This window comes from Mytilus edulis, chromosome 3 (assembly GCF_963676685.1).
Source record: "Mytilus edulis chromosome 3, xbMytEdul2.2, whole genome shotgun sequence".
NCBI classification, from domain to species: domain Eukaryota; kingdom Metazoa; phylum Mollusca; class Bivalvia; order Mytilida; family Mytilidae; genus Mytilus; species Mytilus edulis.
The window spans coordinates 35,507,487-35,530,986 of NC_092346.1; the positions used below are offsets into that span (position 1 = coordinate 35,507,487).

The following is a 23,500-nucleotide window of genomic DNA, read 5'->3' on the forward strand; positions in this document are numbered from 1 at the left end:
TGTAAAAATAGTGCGCGTATTGAAGTGCTTTGTTTCATTGTAATCTTTTTTGCCGACACGATGTGTGATGGTTATGATATAATTAAAGATTTTGTTTATGTCAGCTGTTTAGCTTATGTAAACTTGCTTAATTTGTGTTACGAGTTAAATTGTAAACAATATAAAAAAAGCCCTCAGTCACCATTATTATATATTTTGTTCGCCATACGTGCGTTTCCTCTAATCTGTCGATATCTATATTTTGGCAATGCACACGGTCATGTTTTTCTCTAACTGTTAATTAAGTCTTTATACTAAATCCATTGGATGTTGGATATGTCAGACTAAGATACATGATTTTTTTAAAATTAGTTTGTATTGGCTTTGAACTGACTGTCAGTAACTGCTAGTACCCTCGGATCTGTATCGTGTTTTTTGTTGTTGTTGTTGTTAAGGATGAGGGATGGATAATACCCTGCCACGTCCTGCCTGCATGTGTTTTTGTATCGATCTGATGAGTAACTAGTATCAAATGAATTTTATATTTTGTTCTTAAGTTATGCTGTTACACCAATGTCTAGGGATAAGGGAGGGTTGAGAGCTCACAAATGTTTTCATGTTGGGGCCTTTTATAGTCGACTATACGGTATGGGCTTTTGTCGTTGTTGAAGGCCATACAATCATACCACATCTCCTTAGTTTTACATAAAATAACACGTCTCTTTATTTTCATATTCATGAGTTTTTATCACATGGATGAATTTGACTAAGAATTCTAAGAACTAGACTAGAATCTATGTATTTCAATAATTTTATCTATTTTGCAAATAATACAATTTTAATGAAAGACTTACATTTAAGAATGATTAACAACATTTACAAAAACAATTAACAATCTTGAAAATACATTTATACAATTAATGAACCTAACCGCAGTTGTTTCAAGTCAAAAACGAATACACCTCATATAACAGCAATTGCCCGGCACAAAAAAGTGGTATACATAGAACTACAGAGAACCATCTCTGTAAAAATCAGCTGAACGTTTTAATCACTTTCGATCGTTAAGGAAATATTGAGCTTCTCAATGATCAAAATTTAAAAAAAAATGTTCATATTTTTTCTAATTCATTGGTTTTTTGTGAAAGGGTTAAAGTAAATATTTTGTGAAATTTTATGAACATGAAACACGCCAAATTAATTTTAGTCAAGGTGTTTGTTACCACCTTATATATCAAACCATGCAATTGTGTTTCAGCAGACGAGAGTGCAAGTTTGTTAGAAATATCACAGTTCTGTCGGAATGTACAAACGTCTGTGATTGGTTAAACGCAAATAGTATACTGAATTAAGTTTCGTCTCAGCATCTTTGTTTCATGAAACAATGGTGATTCAAAGGTTCATTATGCAGCAAATACGGTCTTTTGAATAAGTTAGAAGTTTTATACACATGCGGAATTGATACTGGCTGTACAATTGAGATCTTTTGTTTCAGATTATCATACATGATATGATTATCCATTCTTCATGGCAATTTTATTTTTTAAATTATTTTTCTTTCTTTCTTCCATCGTTCTCTTAGCTTTAGGTCCACGCTTACGTCTTCTCTTCGTTCTTCTATTTTTACGATTTTTCTGTTTACGTCTCCGTCTTTTCTTGGATTTTTTGTTTTTACGCTTTAATTGTTTTCTATTTTTTCGTCGTTTAGCACTTATATCAAATTCTGTCTCTTGGTATTGTACATTTGTTCCGTGTTCCTGTGTCCCTACCATTCCGCACGCTCCCTTGTGGGCCATTCGGATGCGTTTTGCTCTGTGACATGACGTAACTCTCAAGTGACATCTAGATTCATACGTATTTCCATCTTTGCCACATACGTGTCTCCGTCGGCCTTTGCATACAAATGGGTTCGGACAAGTACAAAGAGGCAATCCTTGCATGTTTTCCATACACACTTTGAACCTGGGACACGACACTTGTTCACATGCACCATCTGCAAAGAAAAAATAAGAATTGCAATTTAATATGGCATAACAAACAATACAGCACAGGCACTTGTTTCTGTCAATATGGGTTTATCTATCCATACCCGTACGAAAAATCACAGGATATGTCCACAATGGACTTGTTCATATACTATTTGCCGAATACAAGACTTAAGAATAGACTAGAGAATTGAAACTTAAAATATGCCAAAGAGACAACAACCCGGAACAGAAAACATGTACACGAGATTTCATTTAGTATCATTTTAAGAATATAGCTGTTTACGTTCCCTTTATCTTCTTGCAGTGACTTTTTGTCAGCCGATTTTCAGTTTCCTTTGAACTATTTTTTGTGAACCAAATATTTTTACGAGCGGTCTGGCTCGTGGTTAATTATATAGTTGGTAGTTACATGTGCTCTATATTAACGAGACTAAAACCAAATTTTGACAAAAACGATTGAAAAAGCCTTTTTTCCATAAAATCGCGGCTATATATTAATTATAACATCATGGGAATAGATCGTGAAACTACCTTATCTTTAAACTAGACAAAAATGGAAATTTTGAAAGATTAAACTTCAGTGAAAAATTAAGTCGAATAACGCACTTATCGAAACTTGTTCTTTTTTTTAACAATAGTTCTAACCACAACACAAACACAAACAACAATCACCACCATCACGCACACACACACACACACAAATTAACTGATTTATGCCGTCTATTTTCTACACCACACTCATCAGTTAATTATTGTATTTGAACTTTTCCCAACCCTATAATCAGCGAGCTAATAAGTAAAAGCAATTGACTAGGTTTTTTTTACAAAATGTGATACAAAATTGAATTACGGATTATATCTTTTCCGGGCAGGTGTGCCTGGTTGTATTATTACCCCACTGGAATCCAAAAAGACAAAGGAAAAACTAAAGTATCCATATTGATTACTCTGTTGTCAGAATTACGTACGATTTATGGGCTAGATATTAACATTTCCTACAATTAAACGAGTTGTATAATTTCACTGGCTAAAAACGGATATACGTTTTTGGAACTAATAGTTTTGTTTTGGAATCTACATTGGTCTTTTTCATAATAGTCGTAGGCGTGGGAACATGCATATCTTGTGATCGTAGCTATTTTGATTCATTCATAACTTGTCATAAGTGAATGTCGTAGGCTGTTACATTGAAAAATTTCAATACTGCACGTTATCTTTGAATGATCAGCTGCAACTAACTGCACCTTAGATGGAGGTCTCAGTAAAAGTACTTGTGTTTAAACTTAAAAAGTTCGAGATCAGATATAATATGTACTTTAAAAGACAATTACTAGCCATAGTTACAGTGATGAATCATGTTTCCACATTTCAAACATTTTTCACGAAACTTGGAACTCAATGAAACTGTCACAAACACGTTCGCTATATCACAGGCATTTGTCTCAGAAAAAAAAATCCTATAAACCTTACGTTATATTTAGGTATCTGGCCTTTGTTAGTCTTGTTTTATTTTAATTTTTCTTTCTTGTGTACAATTTGGAAATTAGTATGGCGTTCGTTCATTATCACTGAACTAGAATATATTTGTTTAGGGGCCAGCTGAAGGACGCCTCCGGGTGCGGGAATTTCTCGCTACATTGAAGACCTGTCGGTGACCTTCTGCTGTTGTTTTTTTCTATGGTCGGGTTGTTGTCTCTTTGGCACATTCCCCATTTCCATTCTCAATTTTATATAGATTTTTTTTCTTTGACAAGTGCCTGTGCGCTATACGAATTAAAAGCAATAAAGTGCTTTAAGATCTGGATACAAAGCTTGAATTCCACAAAGCCGGTGCTAGGGGCCGGCGTAAACTTGTAGTGAGGTGAGAGATTTTTTCTCCGTGTTGAAGGCCTCACTGTGATGAAGAACAGCAATAAAAGCGCTGTTCCTTCGGTTTTTGTGTGTTTTTTTCTTTCTTTCTTATACATGTTCTTATTTTGTGTCATGGATAGATACCACATTTCCTTTGTTTTTCTACTGAAAAAATGGCTTGACATGTTCGGCTTTATAATTCTGCTCATAATTCAAAACAAGACACTCATATAGATTGGACCGTTTGTTTTCACGTTTGAATGGTTTTACACTAGTAATTTTGGGGCCCTTTTTATCTTGTTGTTTAGTGTGAACCAAGGCTCCGTGTTGAAGGCATTGCATTGACCTATAATGGTTTACTTTTATAAATTGTTATTTGGATGGAGAGTTGTCTCATTGGCACTCATACCACATCTTCCTATATCTACTATGGTCTCAACACTTTAACAAAATAGGTGTCTGCACATCTCTATGATATCCTCCTATACACATACTTGTAACAGAAGCTGTTTGTGAATTTTACATCATTTCGGAGTAAAAAAAAATCATATTTTTTAGACGATTTGGAAACCCATATGTTTTCTTCTTTGTCGTTATGATATTACCATTTACTATCAATTAATACCTAACTATATACTAAAGACTGTCCCTTTTACTATATAAAATAAGAGACAATAAACCAATTCAGCTTCTGATATGTTCACTTTTGCTATGATTCAACGGGGAACCCTAAAAGTGTGTAGTGGCGGTTCCATGGGGGGGGGGGGGGGGGGGGGGGGGGGGGGGTCCGGAGGTTGGAACCCCCCCTTCTTTGGCCTATCAATGCATTTGAATGGGGACATATGGTTAGACACCCCCTTTTATCTTGGGTTGGTTTTTTTTAAAATGGCTGGATCCGCCCCTGGTGTGTTCAACTACCTTTCAACGATATTGACTTTAACATATCGGTAGTTTTGTGCCTCCGGATAAAGTCGCAGTACCAAGAGAGGACCAACGATCTTCAACGAGACAACATCACTGTCAATCCTTGTAAATTTTTTTAAAACTTGGTTATTCTTTTTGGGTCGCTTTAGTACATAAAGCTCATTACGTGTCTACGTAGTTATATATCCCTGCATGGTTTCCAAATGTTAAGTTTAAATGTTCCTGATGGAGGTTTATCAAGAAAATCGCTTTGGACGCACGAAATTTATAAAGCGCTATTTCCATTTATTGATATATTGTAATTAAACAGATACTAGCATTGTATTTAGGAACATTTACTCCAATATATTAAACAGACATTGATGAAAATAACAAAAACGGCGTGTGTAGATATTCTGAGGTAAATCGAGGATTTACGATTTTTATCCAATTTGGATATATCTTGTATATTTTTTCTAATTTCTTTGTATCCACGTAAAAATATTTGATTTCACTTTTTTAAGCATCTTGCACATATCTTGCATTCGCATGAGCGTTTTTCAAATTATTGTGTACAAAAACATTTCAAATACTTCACTCCCTTATACATAGCAAAATTTTTTAAGAGTGTGGTCCCTCAATTCCTACGAAGTGTCTAAATGGCCAATATTTTTTTTTTTGCATTATGAATAGAACTTCTGCTCATTTCATACAATTTGATTTTTTCCCATCACCTTAATTAATCTCTTTCTTTGAAAAAAAGAACATTAGAAAGAATACAATGAAAAGAAGGTATAATGACAATGACAGAAACCCAAAAATAAACAAAACAAAGACACCCAGATGTCAACATCTGACTTTAAATGAGCCTGCGACAAAAGTAACATAATTAACAAGCTGAGTTGAGTAGCGTAAAAAATGATTTCTTATATAATGAACTATACGGTGACCTATAGTTGTTTTAAAATGTCTGTCATTTTGGTCTCTTGTGGACAGTTGTCTCATTGGCAATCATCCCACATCTTCTTTTTTATCTATCTAAGGTCTGCCATTTGTTTCTAAGTATGGATAGTAAAATTGGGGTTTTTCTCTGAGTCGTTTAAATCAGTCGAAACTATGAATTATAAATATAGAAAATTAAATATTTTAATCTGTATCATATACCCAAGCGCCTGTGTCCGAAAGCACTCAAGAAACAGTTACATTTAACTTAAAAGGGGCTTATTTGGTTCCTGACAAATGAACATGAAGCGGTGTGAAACGATTTCAAGCATTCTTACTTTTAAGTTTTCTTTCAAAATGCAATTTAACTGTGACAGCAATAAACCTTTAAAGATCTTTATTTCCAGACATATATTGGGACAATGATTGGGTTGCTGTCTCAGTGGCATGTAACCCTTGTGATTGCCTATAATTGCTAACAACTATGGGTTGCCTCATATGATAGGCAATCTAAAAAACGTCTCCGCGTATTTTTTATGAAGTTAAAGGGAAACAACTCAAATTTTCTTAAAAAACGAAACCTGAACTGCACCCATCTGTAATTTTCACATCAATTACGCCTATAGAAATGGAAATGAACACTTGTAATTTATTAAGTTTATGAAGGATCTGTGATTCATATACATTTATAAACCACAAGAGTATCAAGTTTCACTAATATTAAGAGTTTTTAATAATCTTAATATAGGTTAATGTTTGATTGACACCTATTCCCCGTACAGACATCACCAACATTTCTTACTTGTTAGTTTAATTTAAAATAAGTTATTACATAACTGTATACTTATCTCCGATTACATTAAAGCGACCATAAAAGTCAGTTTATAATTTATACACTTCTATAAGCCTTAACAATGACAACCGCTCTGCTGAATAAATATGATAAAATTATATGAAAGAATTCAGGGGGTGGCTTTAACACCTTTGTAAGTCAACATTTCGTAATTTATGTAAACAGCATACTTGATGTAAATCTATAATACTTGTCTGAGCTATGTTTTTACATGTACATTTGTCAAATTTCTACACAAATACCGTCTGACACGGTTAATCATGAGCTGATAAATAAATACATGTTTTAAAGACCCAGTCCGTGAGAAAACTATAAAATAGTGTAAAGCTTCTTAAATCTTTCAGTATTAAGTGTGAAAACAGATATATGTTGTCACTTAATAAACTTATTGATTGAAAAGTAGTTTTAAAACTCATTTTATATCAATCTGATAAAATTATATAATTACAAATAGAGTTTCTAGGAATAAAGATGATATGTTTTACACATTATTGGAAAAATTAAGAAAAAAAATACCTCTTACCTTTTTGAGCGTAAGTACTATTGAATCCAATATTTGTCGAACAATCCGGACAACAGCGACATCTGTCTTTCACTATTTCTCCATCACAGAATTGTAATTTTGGACACTTTTTTAAGTCACATTCATTAGGACACGGGGTCTGATACCTCTTAAGAGGTTCTCCCCAAGTTAGGTGGAAGAACAACCACAGTATTAAATTGGATAAAATATAGCTAAGTTCCATCTTATTTTCCCGTCCTTTTTAAAATTATATTTTATTGTTACATTATAAATACGTTTTAACGTCTAACTTGTTCAAAAGACAAAATTATAACATCGCGCAATTTAAAGAACAAATTGGATAAAAGCTCATATGTATCCTATTGGTTCACCTCGGACAATATTAGTCTGTTCCAAGGACAGGGGACAAAGGTAGTCACGTTCACTTTAAAAACAATATTTAGTGTAAATGTATCTAAATACACACTTAATCAAAATCAGTTTTAGATATATATTTTTTTTAAATCATAAAAAAGATGACATTATCATTCAAACAAGTCAATATTTTAATATGCAGTTTACCGAATACAGACATCACCCCTTAAAATATAATGGATTTACCTAAGTAGTTTTCTCATCACTATACTATACTTTAATACAATATTGACAAATATGAGTAACTCTATCATTATTCTCATTAATCAAATCAGGGGGATTGTATTCAATATATAGATTAGAAGACTTTCGTGATCATCAATAAGAATAGATCGTATGCAACAAGGAATATAATCATTTTCTTATTTATTTCTGATGGGAACCGTCGGGACCAGAACCGTCTGCAATCGGGTTGCATTCCGACTATTGTACCCAGAGGGATTGCACATCAGACATTCCTTTTGAGTTCAATGAACATCAGATATGAGATTATCTCAGATGTACCCGCGGGAATGTCAGAATTTAGTAAAGAAGCTGCAGGAATATTTATTCAAATGTATTCACCCAATGCAAAGATAAAAAAAAATTGACATGCCCAAAAGAAATCCATTAATGTATGAAAAATAGTTTTGTGTTTTGAACAGAGACATTTAAATTCAGTAATCTTCGTTTTGAAGCACCAAAGGATTTGAGGAATGGTATACTTAATATAACTACTCTAATGTGGATAAATGTGTCTGTCTTAAAGTAATCACTATTGGACTAATAGGACTGAGAACATTTAATACAAGATACACATATCATTGAAGGTCTCATTGGAGTCTAAGCGTGACGCGGGATGCTGATTTTTTGTGAGCGTGACATGCGAAAGTCAAATCATTGTGGCGAGAAAAAAGAAATGAAGTACCTACATAGTGTAAGCGGGATACGGGAATCTGACAAAACAGTAAGCGTTATCAGAACACCCCCCCCCCCCCCCCCCCCCCCCCCATCATTGTACATATAATCACCGTTGATTGAATTAACTTTCCAGCGAATAAGACCATTTCCTTTGAGAAAGGAGGAAACTACCGAATTGACCATTGTCAGTGGCGGATCTACAACGTTTAATAAGGGAAAAAGAGGGGGCACTGACTGACCTAAAAAAAAAGGTGGGGTCCAGTCAAGCTTCAATGATTCCCTATAAAATCAACAAAATTTCACTCTCCTATGATTGTTATGGGAGATCAATCGAACTGTGAAGATTAGAAATCATATTATCTGTACCGTATGTCAATTTGTTTTGGCAATTGTGGGGTCGTTTGGCAATTGTTCTTAGATCTTCTTACTTATTGTACTTTGGCCATTGATAATTTGTTAATTTGAAGGGTCAATTCAGTGGCGGATTCAGGAATCGACGAATTGGTCCTCTTTAAAAAATATTTTTTGAATCCCACAAAAAAGTGCATATTAAAATATTTAACATCTCACTCCACGCATTTTTAACAAGCCTACACTAGAAAGCCGGTTCCGTCCTGGTTTATTATTCTGCGAAGACCACTTGCTGTAGGAACAAACAGTCACGGTACAAACCAAGCCGTTTAACATACAAAATACAAATGATGATATGGATAGGTAATAAAACCACCAGCCTGCTATTATTTACACACAGATATTTAAGCAGAATCTATCGTATGACGTAGACTCAAATGGAGAAATGGAAAAACCACCAAAAAAAACGAAGAAGTTTAGTTTTGAGAAACCTACTATCAGTTTAACGAGGGTGCACATGGTGAAATATCTCGCCTGTGGAACTGATTATAAGTGAGCTTTACGCATTATTTTTGTAGATCAATGTTGTGTAGTATGTAGTATGGTAATACAGAAAATTATTAATTATCAATAATTTACGATAATAAGGTCATTGTTAGATTATTTTTTTTTGGGGAGGGGGGGGGGGGGGGGGCAGATAAACCCTGCCATTTTTGACTGATGTTCCTTACAATCATACTACCCAGCTAATATAGTTTACCTACTTCTTATATTTACAACTTCACCGGAGAAATAAACCTTATACAAAAACTTATCGGTGGCAAATGAAGCATGAATATTAGGTCAAGGTCATTTGTACCCTGTGTGATGGACATCAACAACTTAAAATCATTCGATGCATCGAATATAGTTGACCCTTTATTTATAGTATTTGAGAATTGGATCTCATATAAAATAGTAATGTTGGGAAAAGAACCATGCATATGAGGTCAAGGTCATATTTATCCTGTCAGACAAACATGAACACATAACATTATTACACCCAATTTAGTACTTACAATATCTTTATTAAAAGAATTTAATCACGAAATCATGACGTTGATTAAAAGAATTTAATCACGAAATCATGACGTTAATTAAAAGAACTTAATCACGAAATATTGATGTTGATTAAAAGAACAATGATAGTAATGCCAAGGTCAGATGAACCCTGGCATACGGACATGTACACTGTATAACACACAGTAATTCTATAATGTTATTCCGGTATATTTTACTTGCTGCGTATATAGATAGTATCGGAGAAATAAATCGAATCATGAAAGCTTTAACGTTGACTCAGTTAACTATAAACTTTGAATGAGGAGAAGGTCTGATTAACTATTATAATAAGGCATCTTTATATCCGATTTTGTACAAAGTTAAATAGGGAATGTGTCCATAGGACACAGATGATGAACCCGCTTGCATATCATATACGGTTATAACGGTAAAAGTAACGCTACCCAAATTTGTACTTGATCAGAGTTTAATAGGTACCCGTATTGTGTATAAGTTTCCGAGCATATCATTTGGTTGAAGCAAACTAAAGTTAGAGAACGGAAACCAACTTTGGGACGGACGTATACGTACAGACATACAGATGAACGGACCAGGGTAAAACTTAATCCCTCCGCTACGGGCGGGGGCATAATACCTTACGTTGCTGCCGCCGGGTTAGCACCCCTATGTCACATTTTGGTTAAAGAGAAAAAGACCCTTCGTCTCGCATTCACAATAAAATTTTAATCAAGAAAATTTAGCATAAGGAAGTATCGTGTATCTAAGAAGATGCTTGGCGAAATTCCCCGAATATATCTTTCACCAGGGGTCTTTTAAAAAGTGTTGTTCGATTCCTAATTTTAATTTAATAAGTCCCCACGAAGTTTCATCACTCTTCGGATCTATAGACTGTGGGTTACGTGCGTGAAACAAATTAAGAAAACAAACACTAGAAATGTCATGGTAATCGTTTTTTTGTCTCTAGTGTCAGAATATTTCTACTTATACTTATTATTATTCCTTACCCTTTTGTAACGTTGGTTGAATGGATTGTGGATCAAACGTTCAGTTGCAAATATTACATCTGTATCAGGACAACATCATGTTGTGATGCAAGTATGAACCTTGCATTGTACTTTATCGATTTTGAACCTGTTAATTCACAATCCATCAATCCGTAGGAATGCATGCATGTTACTTTAACTCAGACACATTATTTGGATTCTGAGTCGACCTTTACCCCTTAAATGTAGTGTGTTTTGTGGAAAAACAGCTAATGCCAATTTTTAAATGTTTACTTTCACGGACTAAACAGGAGGTCCAACCCAAGGTCTCTTGCACTTTAAGAAGGTACCCTTCCACGAGGCCACTAGATAGTGTGCCACCAAAATGGTAAAATACAAATATATTCCCATTTCCTGAGGAATGTGCTAATTAGCAAATTTCTTCTGACATGGTGACAATACACAATGTTTCCTTATTTATATTTGTTGACACAGATTTGTTCATTTTATTTTTAATTTGCAGAGGTAAGCTACAAAACAGAGTGGATTGACTTTTTTCAGTGCACACAAATTACAAATTAATTTACAAAATCATGATTGATTGGTTGTTGCTTGCTTGCTTAACGTCCAGTTGCTAATATTTCATATATAATTCAGGACGAGAACAAATAGAAAATTAATACTATATGTAGGTTCAGAAAGGTACTTCGACAGGGGGAAAAAAGGAAATAAGAACTGTCACTGGAAAACGAGGATATGTTGAGTATAGATTTCGCTTAGCAAAAGGCCACTCCTATGAAAGATGTAGGACTGCAACTGGAAAACGAGGTTATGTTGGGTAGAAGGGGGGATTTTGCTAAGGAAAAGGCCACTCCTCATTCAGAAAGATGTTGCAAGGGTCAATTATTGTGAAGAGAGCGCAAAATATCCATCATGGGTCTTTAAGAAGGTCCCTACATAATTGGGTCATCAGGGTCATTCTCTCTCTTCCACGATATATACTTTTCCCCTTTGATTTCTAAGAAACTGTTTGTTGAACTCACTGGTCAGATCTTTTTCAGCGTGGACATTTTGGATATTGGCACTAGTCTAGCATGACTGGTTACAATATTTACAAATGACTGATTTACAGGCAACCGAAATTTATATCTACAATCTACATGATATTAGGTACATATGCATGAATGTTTGACTGTAACAACTGAAATAATAAATTTCCATTCTGTGTTTTTTTTCTTTTTTTGTGCCTTTTTCTTGGTCTTTTTTTTACAATCAAGTTTTCTCTGTTCTTTCTCGTTTTGACCCATTAATCTCTTTTCTGTAAACTCTATTCAGATCATCATAAAAAGAATGGCATTTTATAAACCAACACTTATGTTTAAGAAGATTGAATTAAATTTGTGATGAAATCAAGATCTGACCGACTTATTCCGAGAGAATTGATATTGTGACATCTTCAATGGCAGTAAAAATAAACATAAGATCAGAAGAGAGAGTATACTACTGAAAATGTATATAAAATTGAGCCTTCTTGTCAAATTTTATTTTCATTGGTTCAGTCTTCCTAGTAAAAATATTGTTGGTACATTTATATTCCATTAGGCTGTCATAATAGCAAGCTAGTTGCCACCAACGCACGATCACTCAGTTCAATTTATACAAAGAACTATTCCGTCATATTTGGTTAGGATGAGGCCTTGTTTGGTCATAAAAATTTCAATGCATGATTATCTAAATTAAGTCTCAGAAATAAGCATTATTATGAAATAAACTGTTGACACAGAGATATGTCTCTCCTGTGTAGAGATATAGGAAGATGTTGTGTGAGTGCCAATGAGACAACTCTCCATCCAAATAACAAATTTATAAAAGTAATGCATAGTTTAGAAAAAGACAATCAGATGAGCAGCAAAATTACTTTTTTCCTGGACCATGCTCTAGTGGAAAGGCCTCGAAATGGTCGACAGTCTAAGATGTTATGTAACTTTATAAATATCAAAATAGTGTTACCTATCGTAGCTCCTATCAATCTTGAGCAGACAATTTAACATTGAAAACTGGTAAATATTTGAAAGTCACTGGTCCTAGGATTCAGGGCATCAACTTGACCAGTCATCACACTGATATGCATGCTCTATAGTAATACGACTTCATACAAAATATCATTGATCCGGCAACCACAATTAGATCCTATCAAACAAACTTAAGTAGAAAACTATACATTGAAAATTGCTTATTACTCCATGACTTGGGACAGGGAATCAAAATAGTTTTATCAATCTGGCCTGTACTGAAAGTCATGTAACTTCATATTTAATATTGATCATCTATCACAAGTGGTTTCTAACAAACCATCTTATGCAGAAAACTTAACAATGGTTGACGCCTTTGTAATTGTTGCCCGAAAAAGACAATCCCAATGTCTCGCTTAATGTTGCAGGCAGGGCAAAAACTAGATTTTGTGTTTCGAGCACAAAATGTGTACTCTTAGTACTGAATAAAGTAATATCGCTGAGCAGTTCCCTGGAAGACGATTATACCATATATTTTCCATAAGCTCAAAAGCAAAACAATAGCATTTTATTATGGCTGTATAAGTCAACCTATCAGCAGTTATATCATCCAGCAAGTACCTTACATGAAACATGTGTTATACCTTTTTCTCATGAAATACAATTTTATAAATCCCTCCCAAAGGATTCAATGTAAAACTAAGCCTACTGTTTCCAGTCATAATAGTCTGCTGATCAGAACCAGGATAATCTCAGCTGACCACCAGTAACTAACCAATATCAGCAACTACCAATGACGACAACTGTATCTAAATGGAACTTTTTAAAATATATACTTATGACATGACCAAAAAAATGAGCCCATGTTACAGAAAAAAAGTCAAGCCAAAAAGATCATCTTAATCTCATAAAAATGGTTCTCAGCTTGGAAAATATTAAAACAGTGATATTTTAGAGTGTGATTAAAAAAATAAGTCCAGAAAATAAAACTGTTTGAGAAAATCGGAACTGCGGTGAAAAAACGAGTCCAACTTGTTCAAGACTCATTTATTTATAAAAATCTTGCATCACTTAATATTTCTCAAATATAACTTTCATATCACAATTCTTACAAATGATCTATTGTTCTATTATATATAGACCGTTCTTAATAAGATTGTAATGAATATTCATATAAAATCGAAATCGAGGCTAAGCTAGGCAATTATTTGTAAACAATATGGCAGCATCAACAACAAACGGTACCTCATCAAAAGATCTCTCACATTTACCAGATATATCATTTGCTTTTGTGGAAGAATTTATAAGAAAACACAGCCAGAGTTCAGGAAAAGAACAAATGACAAAAGGATTCAAATACTACAGCGAGGAATACGTACATTCTGTGTCAGGTAAGGTCACTTGTTATGTTTGTTTACGAGGTGCACGTGAGAAATATTGTCTTTACACAAACCATTATTTTACCAGGAAATTATAACTTTTGACCATTATTTGTGCAGTAAAAATCATTATTCATATTCTTATTGTTTTAGTCTGCAGACTGCTGATTTATTTAGATAATTAACTCCGTATCTTGATCCTGATAATCACGTATAAATCAGCTGAATAAGTGAAGGGTAGCAATCATGCATGAACCCTCTTTGACAGAAAGTATATTATTATTAGTAACAGATAATTAAACTTGTTTACATAGTTTTATATGTTAAATTTTATAGGTGTTTAGTATAAAAAAATGTATTTTTTTTTACAGTGCATCCTGATGATACTGGGTGTTTGGTCAAAGGAAAATGTTTTAGATCACAAAGAAAAAACGAGTCTCCACATGATGTCAAGGTAGGCATACATTTTATTTCACTTGTTGTACTAAACATAGAATATAAATATTAACTTTATATCCTCCTCAAAAAATATTTTGCAAATAAACAATTTCATACAATAATAAAGAACTTTACATATTAATCAATACATGCATATGAATATAATAAAATTAGTAACAAAATATTAAACTAATACATCTCAAATTCTTTCACAGATCATGCTAAATGGAGGGCAGATTGAATATTCATTCTGTACATGTACAATTGGACAAAGTGGTTACTGTGGACATGTGTCAGCCCTTCTTTACCAACTTGCACACTACAAATCCCTGAAAATGAAGTTAATTCCAACAGATATTGCGAAAACATCTTTACCACAGACGTGGCATGTTCCACGAGGCCAGAAATTACATGGTGAAAAGGCTGATAACATCGTTGTGCAGGGTTATGACCGTGAGGATCCCCAACGAGCTACAAAGGGAATAAAGTCTACCCTATATAATCCTATTCCTGGGAACGAAGCTATTAATGTCAATGACTTATTGGTCCAGGTTAACGATATGGACATTTTGTTTGACACTGTGGTGACAGAACACAGGACAGAACTAGTTCAAACTGAATTTGGTAAATTCCCTAAAGGAAGCATTCTCAGTTATCAACAAAAAATGGCAAGTGACTACCTCCTCAACTTAATGGATAATAATTCATTTCCAGAATTACCATTGAAAAATGTCATGATTAACAATTTTGAAACTGTTCTCATGAAAGACCAGTTAAAAAAGTATGACTCCTTGAAGGTTACACTGCTGGAAAGTAAAGAGATTGAGGAAGGAACACGTCTTCAATCGAATGATCCTAAATGGCATAAAATTAGACGTGATCGTATCACAGCATCACATGCAGGAGAAATAGCCAAGAGAAGAGCTGATGGGGCTAAACTTGCTGAACGCTTGCAGTCAACTAGACATGTTCAGACAGCAGCTATGAAACGTGGTATAGAATGTGAGGTTACTGCAGCCCAAGCCTATAGCAAGGTGATGAATGACAATGTCAACTTATATCCATGTGGTGTGATTGTAAATCCCTGGTGTCACTGGCTTGCAGCTACCCCAGACAGAAAAGTATATGCACCTGATAGAAATCAACCACATGGTTTGTTGGAAATAAAGTGTCCAAACACTGACCAATTATCAAGCGTCAAATGTCTTCATTTAATTGACGGGGAGCTAAAATTGAAAAAAAATGATAACTATCATTATCAAATACAAATGCAAATGGCCGTGACAGGATTAGACTGGTGTGACTTTTTTGTTTGGCTTGAAAATGATTCACATTTGGAAACAGTTTATTTTGATAGTGAATTTTGGGAAGCTACAAAAGACAAACTTGATTTGTTTTTCAACACTTATTTTTTGAACTAAATTATGTCAATGTATGCATGTATAAATGAAACACTATGCCAACTTTTAATTAGTGATGATTTAGTTTTTTTGCTTAATTAATGGTCTTCTGAACAGAGTCAATAGATTAGCAACAGTCCATAACTGATTCACAGATCCAGCTAATGAAAGTGGGACTGTATACTGTAAAAGTCTATATTCTTTAGCCCGCTTTATATGCCGCTCAACATGTATTCTTAAGGATGCAATTTTTTGATTGTCCTCAATTTGTGACGGTGTAAACTGTCCATCACTGCAAAGGAAGTGTGGCGTAGCTATTGACACACCTGTATCTTTAAGTAATTTATTTAAAATAAACCCTTTATCCGCCATTATTTGGTCTCCTGGTTCTAATAAGTCAATAAGTCCACTATGCTTGGTAATTTCTATGTCAGACATACATCCAGAATATAATGCAGAAATGAAAGTGATAGCACCATGTGGCGATATTCCGACCAGTCCTTTCCAGGTGTTGTGACTTTTGTATGATGAAAAGGTTTTTGACGCCAAGGCTAAAGAAGAAGGTCTTTCTGTAAAAATTTCGGTACAGTCTATTATCACACGCGTGTTAGGGTACAGAAGTTTGAAGTCCTGTGGCATATGCTCCATTATTTTACCCCTACTAGGCCAGATATTAATGCCACCCAATATGAAATATAAATAATTTGTCCAAGTTATTATTTTTCTGCTTACTGTTGATGCATGAATGTTAAATCTTACTGACAAGTCCTCAGTCAGAAAACCACACCTTAACCTACATAAAAACATAAACAGTTCATCAATAGGATCCATTGACTTTGGACGTCCTCTATTGCTGGGTTCCTCAGAAGACTTATAATACACAGTTTTCATTCTTGTTGCAGTAGGCTTGATAGCAGAATAGAAAATTAAAAATAAATCAAAAGTTGGAAATCCAGTATAAAACTCTATCATTTCATGGTCGTAAGAAAATCTTGTTACTCCAAACCGTTCCATTTGTAATTTCTGGTTTAAACTTGCCAGCTCATAGGTCTTGTCTTTAAGTTCAGAGTCCTTTTGCTGTACCACATGTTCAAGTTTCTCAATTTTCTCAAGACAGTCAGCATGAATGTTAGAATCACAACTCCTGTCAATATAAAATAAATGTATTAAGTAATGGTATAATCTCCTTAACATTAAAAAGGGGGAAGTAGTTTTAAAGCACACTGTGTTTCCTTTTGATTTTATAAAATATTTTTATGTTTTCTTTTCAATTATTTTGAAAATAATTATATACATAAAAAAAACATGCAAGTTCAATTTAAATTTGGGTTTGTACATTTAATATTTTTTTATTTTGAATTAATACATTCTGATAACTAAACTTACATGTCATTTTCATGATCAACACTTTGTGAATTGTGAACTTCACAGACACTATCCTCTACAACCATTTCATCTTCATCTTCACGATCGTCAACTTTCATCTTTTTGAAAAGGGACTGTCTTGATGTGGGGGCCTTTCTGCTGCTTTCATTTAATTTCCAATCAAAGACAGATGGAACAGCTTCTGGTTTGAGACATTTTCTGTTAGGAGTCCAGCGGTAATCTTCCTTCTTGAAATGTTTGGAACAAACCACTGTATTTCCTCCAATCTGAAAACAAACACAAATTAATAGGTTTCGTTCTTGTATTTATATAACATTGTTCTTAAGTTATCATATTTATAATGTAGACCAGTAACATATTTATAAAAAAAATAAGAAGTTTATTCTTTTTATTATTTAATAAATAAAAGTATTTGCAATTTACAAATGTGTTTATAGGTAAATTATAATTTTAACAGAATGTTGAGAATGAAATTGTTGGTGTTGTTTACGAATACATCACATTATTTTCATTCTATATGACCATGACGACAGACGTGTTTGAAGTTCCAAATGCATATTATATTTATAACAGTCTCGTACACACAGTGATAAAAACAACATGGGATAAATTAATTACACATATCTACAGATATGGGATGAAGGAAAAATCGCTATCAACATGTGGTAACAGTTTGACATGTAACACTTAAACAGATGTTTTACGGCTAAAATAAAAGTATTGTTAAAGAAAAATATTGTTGAACAAAATCTTATAGTCTGTCTGAAACTAATTATTGAAAATTGGGACAGGTATTACATATAAAACAACATTATCGGCTTCTATGAAAAGTGTAAACAAATGCACGTGTTTCTAGTATTTACCTTGAAAAATTCACCTTCATCTCTACGGATTGCAACAATCCACTGTTTTCTTGTTAGCATTTTCTTTTCTGATGGTATATGATGAAAACTCAACTCTTTATTAGTTCTGGCATTGCCGTTACAAAATGGCACACAACAGTATTCATCTCTTTGTTTACTTGTTGATGCTGCTGGAGAAGCCATTATTGATAATACCGGTGCCTAGCTTAGCCTCATTTTCGAAAATTGAACTCTGGGTCAATGCATACATGAATAACTTTTAAGAACCGTCTATAATAAGACCGTTCTTAATAAGATTGTAATGAATATTCATATAAAATCGAAATCGAGGCTAAGCTAGGCAATTATTTGTAAACAATATGGCAGCATCAACAACAAACGGTACCTCATCAAAAGATCTCTCACATTTACCAGATATATCATTTGCTTTTGTGGAAGAATTTATAAGAAAACACAGCCAGAGTTCAGGAAAAGAACAAATGACAAAAGGATTCAAATACTACAGCGAGGAATACGTACATTCTGTGTCAGGTAAGGTCACTTGTTATGTTTGTTTACGAGGTGCACGTGAGAAATATTGTCTTTACACAAACCATTATTTTACCAGGAAATTATAACTTTTGACCATTATTTGTGCAGTAAAAATCATTATTCATATTCTTATTGTTTTAGTCTGCAGACTGCTGATTTATTTAGATAATTAACTCCGTATCTTGATCCTGATAATCACGTATAAATCAGCTGAATAAGTGAAGGGTAGCAATCATGCATGAACCCTCTTTGACAGAAAGTATATTATTATTAGTAACAGATAATTAAACTTGTTTACATAGTTTTATATGTTAAATTTTATAGGTGTTTAGTATAAAAAAATGTATTTTTTTTTACAGTGCATCCTGATGATACTGGGTGTTTGGTCAAAGGAAAATGTTTTAGATCACAAAGAAAAAACGAGTCTCCACATGATGTCAAGGTAGGCATACATTTTATTTCACTTGTTGTACTAAACATAGAATATAAATATTAACTTTATATCCTCCTCAAAAAATATTTTGCAAATAAACAATTTCATACAATAATAAAGAACTTTACATATTAATCAATACATGCATATGAATATAATAAAATTAGTAACAAAATATTAAACTAATACATCTCAAATTCTTTCACAGATCATGCTAAATGGAGGGCAGATTGAATATTCATTCTGTACATGTACAATTGGACAAAGTGGTTACTGTGGACATGTGTCAGCCCTTCTTTACCAACTTGCACACTACAAATCCCTGAAAATGAAGTTAATTCCAACAGATATTGCGAAAACATCTTTACCACAGACGTGGCATGTTCCACGAGGCCAGAAATTACATGGTGAAAAGGCTGATAACATCGTTGTGCAGGGTTATGACCGTGAGGATCCCCAACGAGCTACAAAGGGAATAAAGTCTACCCTATATAATCCTATTCCTGGGAACGAAGCTATTAATGTCAATGACTTATTGGTCCAGGTTAACGATATGGACATTTTGTTTGACACTGTGGTGACAGAACACAGGACAGAACTAGTTCAAACTGAATTTGGTAAATTCCCTAAAGGAAGCATTCTCAGTTATCAACAAAAAATGGCAAGTGACTACCTCCTCAACTTAATGGATAATAATTCATTTCCAGAATTACCATTGAAAAATGTCATGATTAACAATTTTGAAACTGTTCTCATGAAAGACCAGTTAAAAAAGTATGACTCCTTGAAGGTTACACTGCTGGAAAGTAAAGAGATTGAGGAAGGAACACGTCTTCAATCGAATGATCCTAAATGGCATAAAATTAGACGTGATCGTATCACAGCATCACATGCAGGAGAAATAGCCAAGAGAAGAGCTGATGGGGCTAAACTTGCTGAACGCTTGCAGTCAACTAGACATGTTCAGACAGCAGCTATGAAACGTGGTATAGAATGTGAGGTTACTGCAGCCCAAGCCTATAGCAAGGTGATGAATGACAATGTCAACTTATATCCATGTGGTGTGATTGTAAATCCCTGGTGTCACTGGCTTGCAGCTACCCCAGACAGAAAAGTATATGCACCTGATAGAAATCAACCACATGGTTTGTTGGAAATAAAGTGTCCAAACACTGACCAATTATCAAGCGTCAAATGTCTTCATTTAATTGACGGGGAGCTAAAATTGAAAAAAAATGATAACTATCATTATCAAATACAAATGCAAATGGCCGTGACAGGATTAGACTGGTGTGACTTTTTTGTTTGGCTTGAAAATGATTCACATTTGGAAACAGTTTATTTTGATAGTGAATTTTGGGAAGCTACAAAAGACAAACTTGATTTGTTTTTCAACACTTATTTTTTGAACTAAATTATGTCAATGTATGCATGTATAAATGAAACACTATGCCAACTTTTAATTAGTGATGATTTAGTTTTTTTGCTTAATTAATGGTCTTCTGAACAGAGTCAATAGATTAGCAACAGTCCATAACTGATTCACAGATCCAGCTAATGAAAGTGGGACTGTATACTGTAAAAGTCTATATTCTTTAGCCCGCTTTATATGCCGCTCAACATGTATTCTTAAGGATGCAATTTTTTGATTGTCCTCAATTTGTGACGGTGTAAACTGTCCATCACTGCAAAGGAAGTGTGGCGTAGCTATTGACACACCTGTATCTTTAAGTAATTTATTTAAAATAAACCCTTTATCCGCCATTATTTGGTCTCCTGGTTCTAATAAGTCAATAAGTCCACTATGCTTGGTAATTTCTATGTCAGACATACATCCAGAATATAATGCAGAAATGAAAGTGATAGCACCATGTGGCGATATTCCGACCAGTCCTTTCCAGGTGTTGTGACTTTTGTATGATGAAAAGGTTTTTGACGCCAAGGCTAAAGAAGAAGGTCTTTCTGTAAAAATTTCGGTACAGTCTATTATCACACGCGTGTTAGGGTACAGAAGTTTGAAGTCCTGTGGCATATGCTCCATTATTTTACCCCTACTAGGCCAGATATTAATGCCACCCAATATGAAATATAAATAATTTGTCCAAGTTATTATTTTTCTGCTTACTGTTGATGCATGAATGTTAAATCTTACTGACAAGTCCTCAGTCAGAAAACCACACCTTAACCTACATAAAAACATAAACAGTTCATCAATAGGATCCATTGACTTTGGACGTCCTCTATTGCTGGGTTCCTCAGAAGACTTATAATACACAGTTTTCATTCTTGTTGCAGTAGGCTTGATAGCAGAATAGAAAATTAAAAATAAATCAAAAGTTGGAAATCCAGTATAAAACTCTATCATTTCATGGTCGTAAGAAAATCTTGTTACTCCAAACCGTTCCATTTGTAATTTCTGGTTTAAACTTGCCAGCTCATAGGTCTTGTCTTTAAGTTCAGAGTCCTTTTGCTGTACCACATGTTCAAGTTTCTCAATTTTCTCAAGACAGTCAGCATGAATGTTAGAATCACAACTCCTGTCAATATAAAATAAATGTATTAAGTAATGGTATAATCTCCTTAACATTAAAAAGGGGGAAGTAGTTTTAAAGCACACTGTGTTTCCTTTTGATTTTATAAAATATTTTTATGTTTTCTTTTCAATTATTTTGAAAATAATTATATACATAAAAAAAACATGCAAGTTCAATTTAAATTTGGGTTTGTACATTTAATATTTTTTTATTTTGAATTAATACATTCTGATAACTAAACTTACATGTCATTTTCATGATCAACACTTTGTGAATTGTGAACTTCACAGACACTATCCTCTACAACCATTTCATCTTCATCTTCACGATCGTCAACTTTCATCTTTTTGAAAAGGGACTGTCTTGATGTGGGGGCCTTTCTGCTGCTTTCATTTAATTTCCAATCAAAGACAGATGGAACAGCTTCTGGTTTGAGACATTTTCTGTTAGGAGTCCAGCGGTAATCTTCCTTCTTGAAATGTTTGGAACAAACCACTGTATTTCCTCCAATCTGAAAACAAACACAAATTAATAGGTTTCGTTCTTGTATTTATATAACATTGTTCTTAAGTTATCATATTTATAATGTAGACCAGTAACATATTTATAAAAAAAATAAGAAGTTTATTCTTTTTATTATTTAATAAATAAAAGTATTTGCAATTTACAAATGTGTTTATAGGTAAATTATAATTTTAACAGAATGTTGAGAATGAAATTGTTGGTGTTGTTTACGAATACATCACATTATTTTCATTCTATATGACCATGACGACAGACGTGTTTGAAGTTCCAAATGCATATTATATTTATAACAGTCTCGTACACACAGTGATAAAAACAACATGGGATAAATTAATTACACATATCTACAGATATGGGATGAAGGAAAAATCGCTATCAACATGTGGTAACAGTTTGACATGTAACACTTAAACAGATGTTTTACGGCTAAAATAAAAGTATTGTTAAAGAAAAATATTGTTGAACAAAATCTTATAGTCTGTCTGAAACTAATTATTGAAAATTGGGACAGGTATTACATATAAAACAACATTATCGGCTTCTATGAAAAGTGTAAACAAATGCACGTGTTTCTAGTATTTACCTTGAAAAATTCACCTTCATCTCTACGGATTGCAACAATCCACTGTTTTCTTGTTAGCATTTTCTTTTCTGATGGTATATGATGAAAACTCAACTCTTTATTAGTTCTGGCATTGCCGTTACAAAATGGCACACAACAGTATTCATCTCTTTGTTTACTTGTTGATGCTGCTGGAGAAGCCATTATTGATAATACCGGTGCCTAGCTTAGCCTCATTTTCGAAAATTGAACTCTGGGTCAATGCATACATGAATAACTTTTAAGAACCGTCTATACCCCTTTCACACCGGTCAATACATACAAATGATTAACCTGCACTCACTCGTACAGTCATAGCACTTTCTCAAAATGAAGCTGCCTTACAATAAATTATACACAATGATCTACTGTAAATTCAGAAATTATTGCGTGCGTTAATTATGGCGATTTTGTCTTTTTAAACTAAAACGCAATTTTAATTTTTGTGATATTTTGAAAATTTCTAATTAATTCATTTTTAAATGTGAGTTTAAAGTATATCGATTATAACTCTGTTGCATTTTTCGCAATAATTTCTGAATTTACAGTATAACGGACACTACCCTTCAGATGTTTACTTGTAAATAGTACTGCATTATCCTATTGAAGGCAATAGATATATTTAGTAATTATTTACACTTGGTTGCAA

At 33.6% G+C, this 23,500-nt stretch overlaps 7 protein-coding genes across 7 annotated transcripts; 2 read left to right on the forward strand and 5 right to left on the reverse strand.

The window, feature by feature from the left end:
* Positions 1 to 772: 772 nt before the first annotated feature.
* On the reverse strand, positions 773 to 7,428 carry LOC139516346 (serine protease HTR4-like). The gene is made up of 2 exons (XM_071306399.1): positions 7,040 to 7,428; positions 773 to 1,972 (listed from the first exon to the last, which is right to left on the reverse strand). The coding sequence occupies exons 1-2, from the start codon at positions 7,260 to 7,262 to the stop codon at positions 1,494 to 1,496; spliced, it is 702 nt and encodes a 233-aa protein (XP_071162500.1). The 5' UTR covers positions 7,263 to 7,428; the 3' UTR covers positions 773 to 1,493.
* A 6,610-nt stretch (positions 7,429 to 14,038) lies between these two features.
* Positions 14,039 to 17,790, forward strand: LOC139516330 (uncharacterized). The gene is made up of 3 exons (XM_071306379.1): positions 14,039 to 14,152; positions 14,512 to 14,594; positions 14,794 to 17,790. The coding sequence occupies exons 1-3, from the start codon at positions 14,101 to 14,103 to the stop codon at positions 15,997 to 15,999; spliced, it is 1,341 nt and encodes a 446-aa protein (XP_071162480.1). The 5' UTR covers positions 14,039 to 14,100; the 3' UTR covers positions 16,000 to 17,790.
* LOC139515217 (uncharacterized) lies at positions 16,060 to 17,172 on the reverse strand. The gene has a single exon (XM_071304783.1). The coding sequence runs from the start codon at positions 17,170 to 17,172 to the stop codon at positions 16,060 to 16,062; it is 1,113 nt and encodes a 370-aa protein (XP_071160884.1).
* Positions 17,316 to 18,333, reverse strand: LOC139516350 (THAP domain-containing protein 2-like). Its single transcript, XM_071306403.1, has 2 exons — positions 18,228 to 18,333; positions 17,316 to 17,630 (listed from the first exon to the last, which is right to left on the reverse strand). Exons 1-2 carry the CDS (start codon positions 18,285 to 18,287, stop codon positions 17,361 to 17,363), a joined length of 330 nt encoding a protein of 109 aa, XP_071162504.1. The 5' UTR covers positions 18,288 to 18,333; the 3' UTR covers positions 17,316 to 17,360.
* A 311-nt stretch (positions 18,334 to 18,644) lies between these two features.
* Positions 18,645 to 22,396, forward strand: LOC139516331 (uncharacterized). Its single transcript, XM_071306380.1, has 3 exons — positions 18,645 to 18,758; positions 19,118 to 19,200; positions 19,400 to 22,396. Exons 1-3 carry the CDS (start codon positions 18,707 to 18,709, stop codon positions 20,603 to 20,605), a joined length of 1,341 nt encoding a protein of 446 aa, XP_071162481.1. The 5' UTR covers positions 18,645 to 18,706; the 3' UTR covers positions 20,606 to 22,396.
* LOC139515218 (uncharacterized) lies at positions 20,666 to 21,778 on the reverse strand. The gene has a single exon (XM_071304784.1). The coding sequence runs from the start codon at positions 21,776 to 21,778 to the stop codon at positions 20,666 to 20,668; it is 1,113 nt and encodes a 370-aa protein (XP_071160885.1).
* On the reverse strand, positions 21,922 to 22,939 carry LOC139516351 (THAP domain-containing protein 2-like). Its single transcript, XM_071306404.1, has 2 exons — positions 22,834 to 22,939; positions 21,922 to 22,236 (listed from the first exon to the last, which is right to left on the reverse strand). Exons 1-2 carry the CDS (start codon positions 22,891 to 22,893, stop codon positions 21,967 to 21,969), a joined length of 330 nt encoding a protein of 109 aa, XP_071162505.1. The 5' UTR covers positions 22,894 to 22,939; the 3' UTR covers positions 21,922 to 21,966.
* Positions 22,940 to 23,500: the final 561 nt, after the last annotated feature.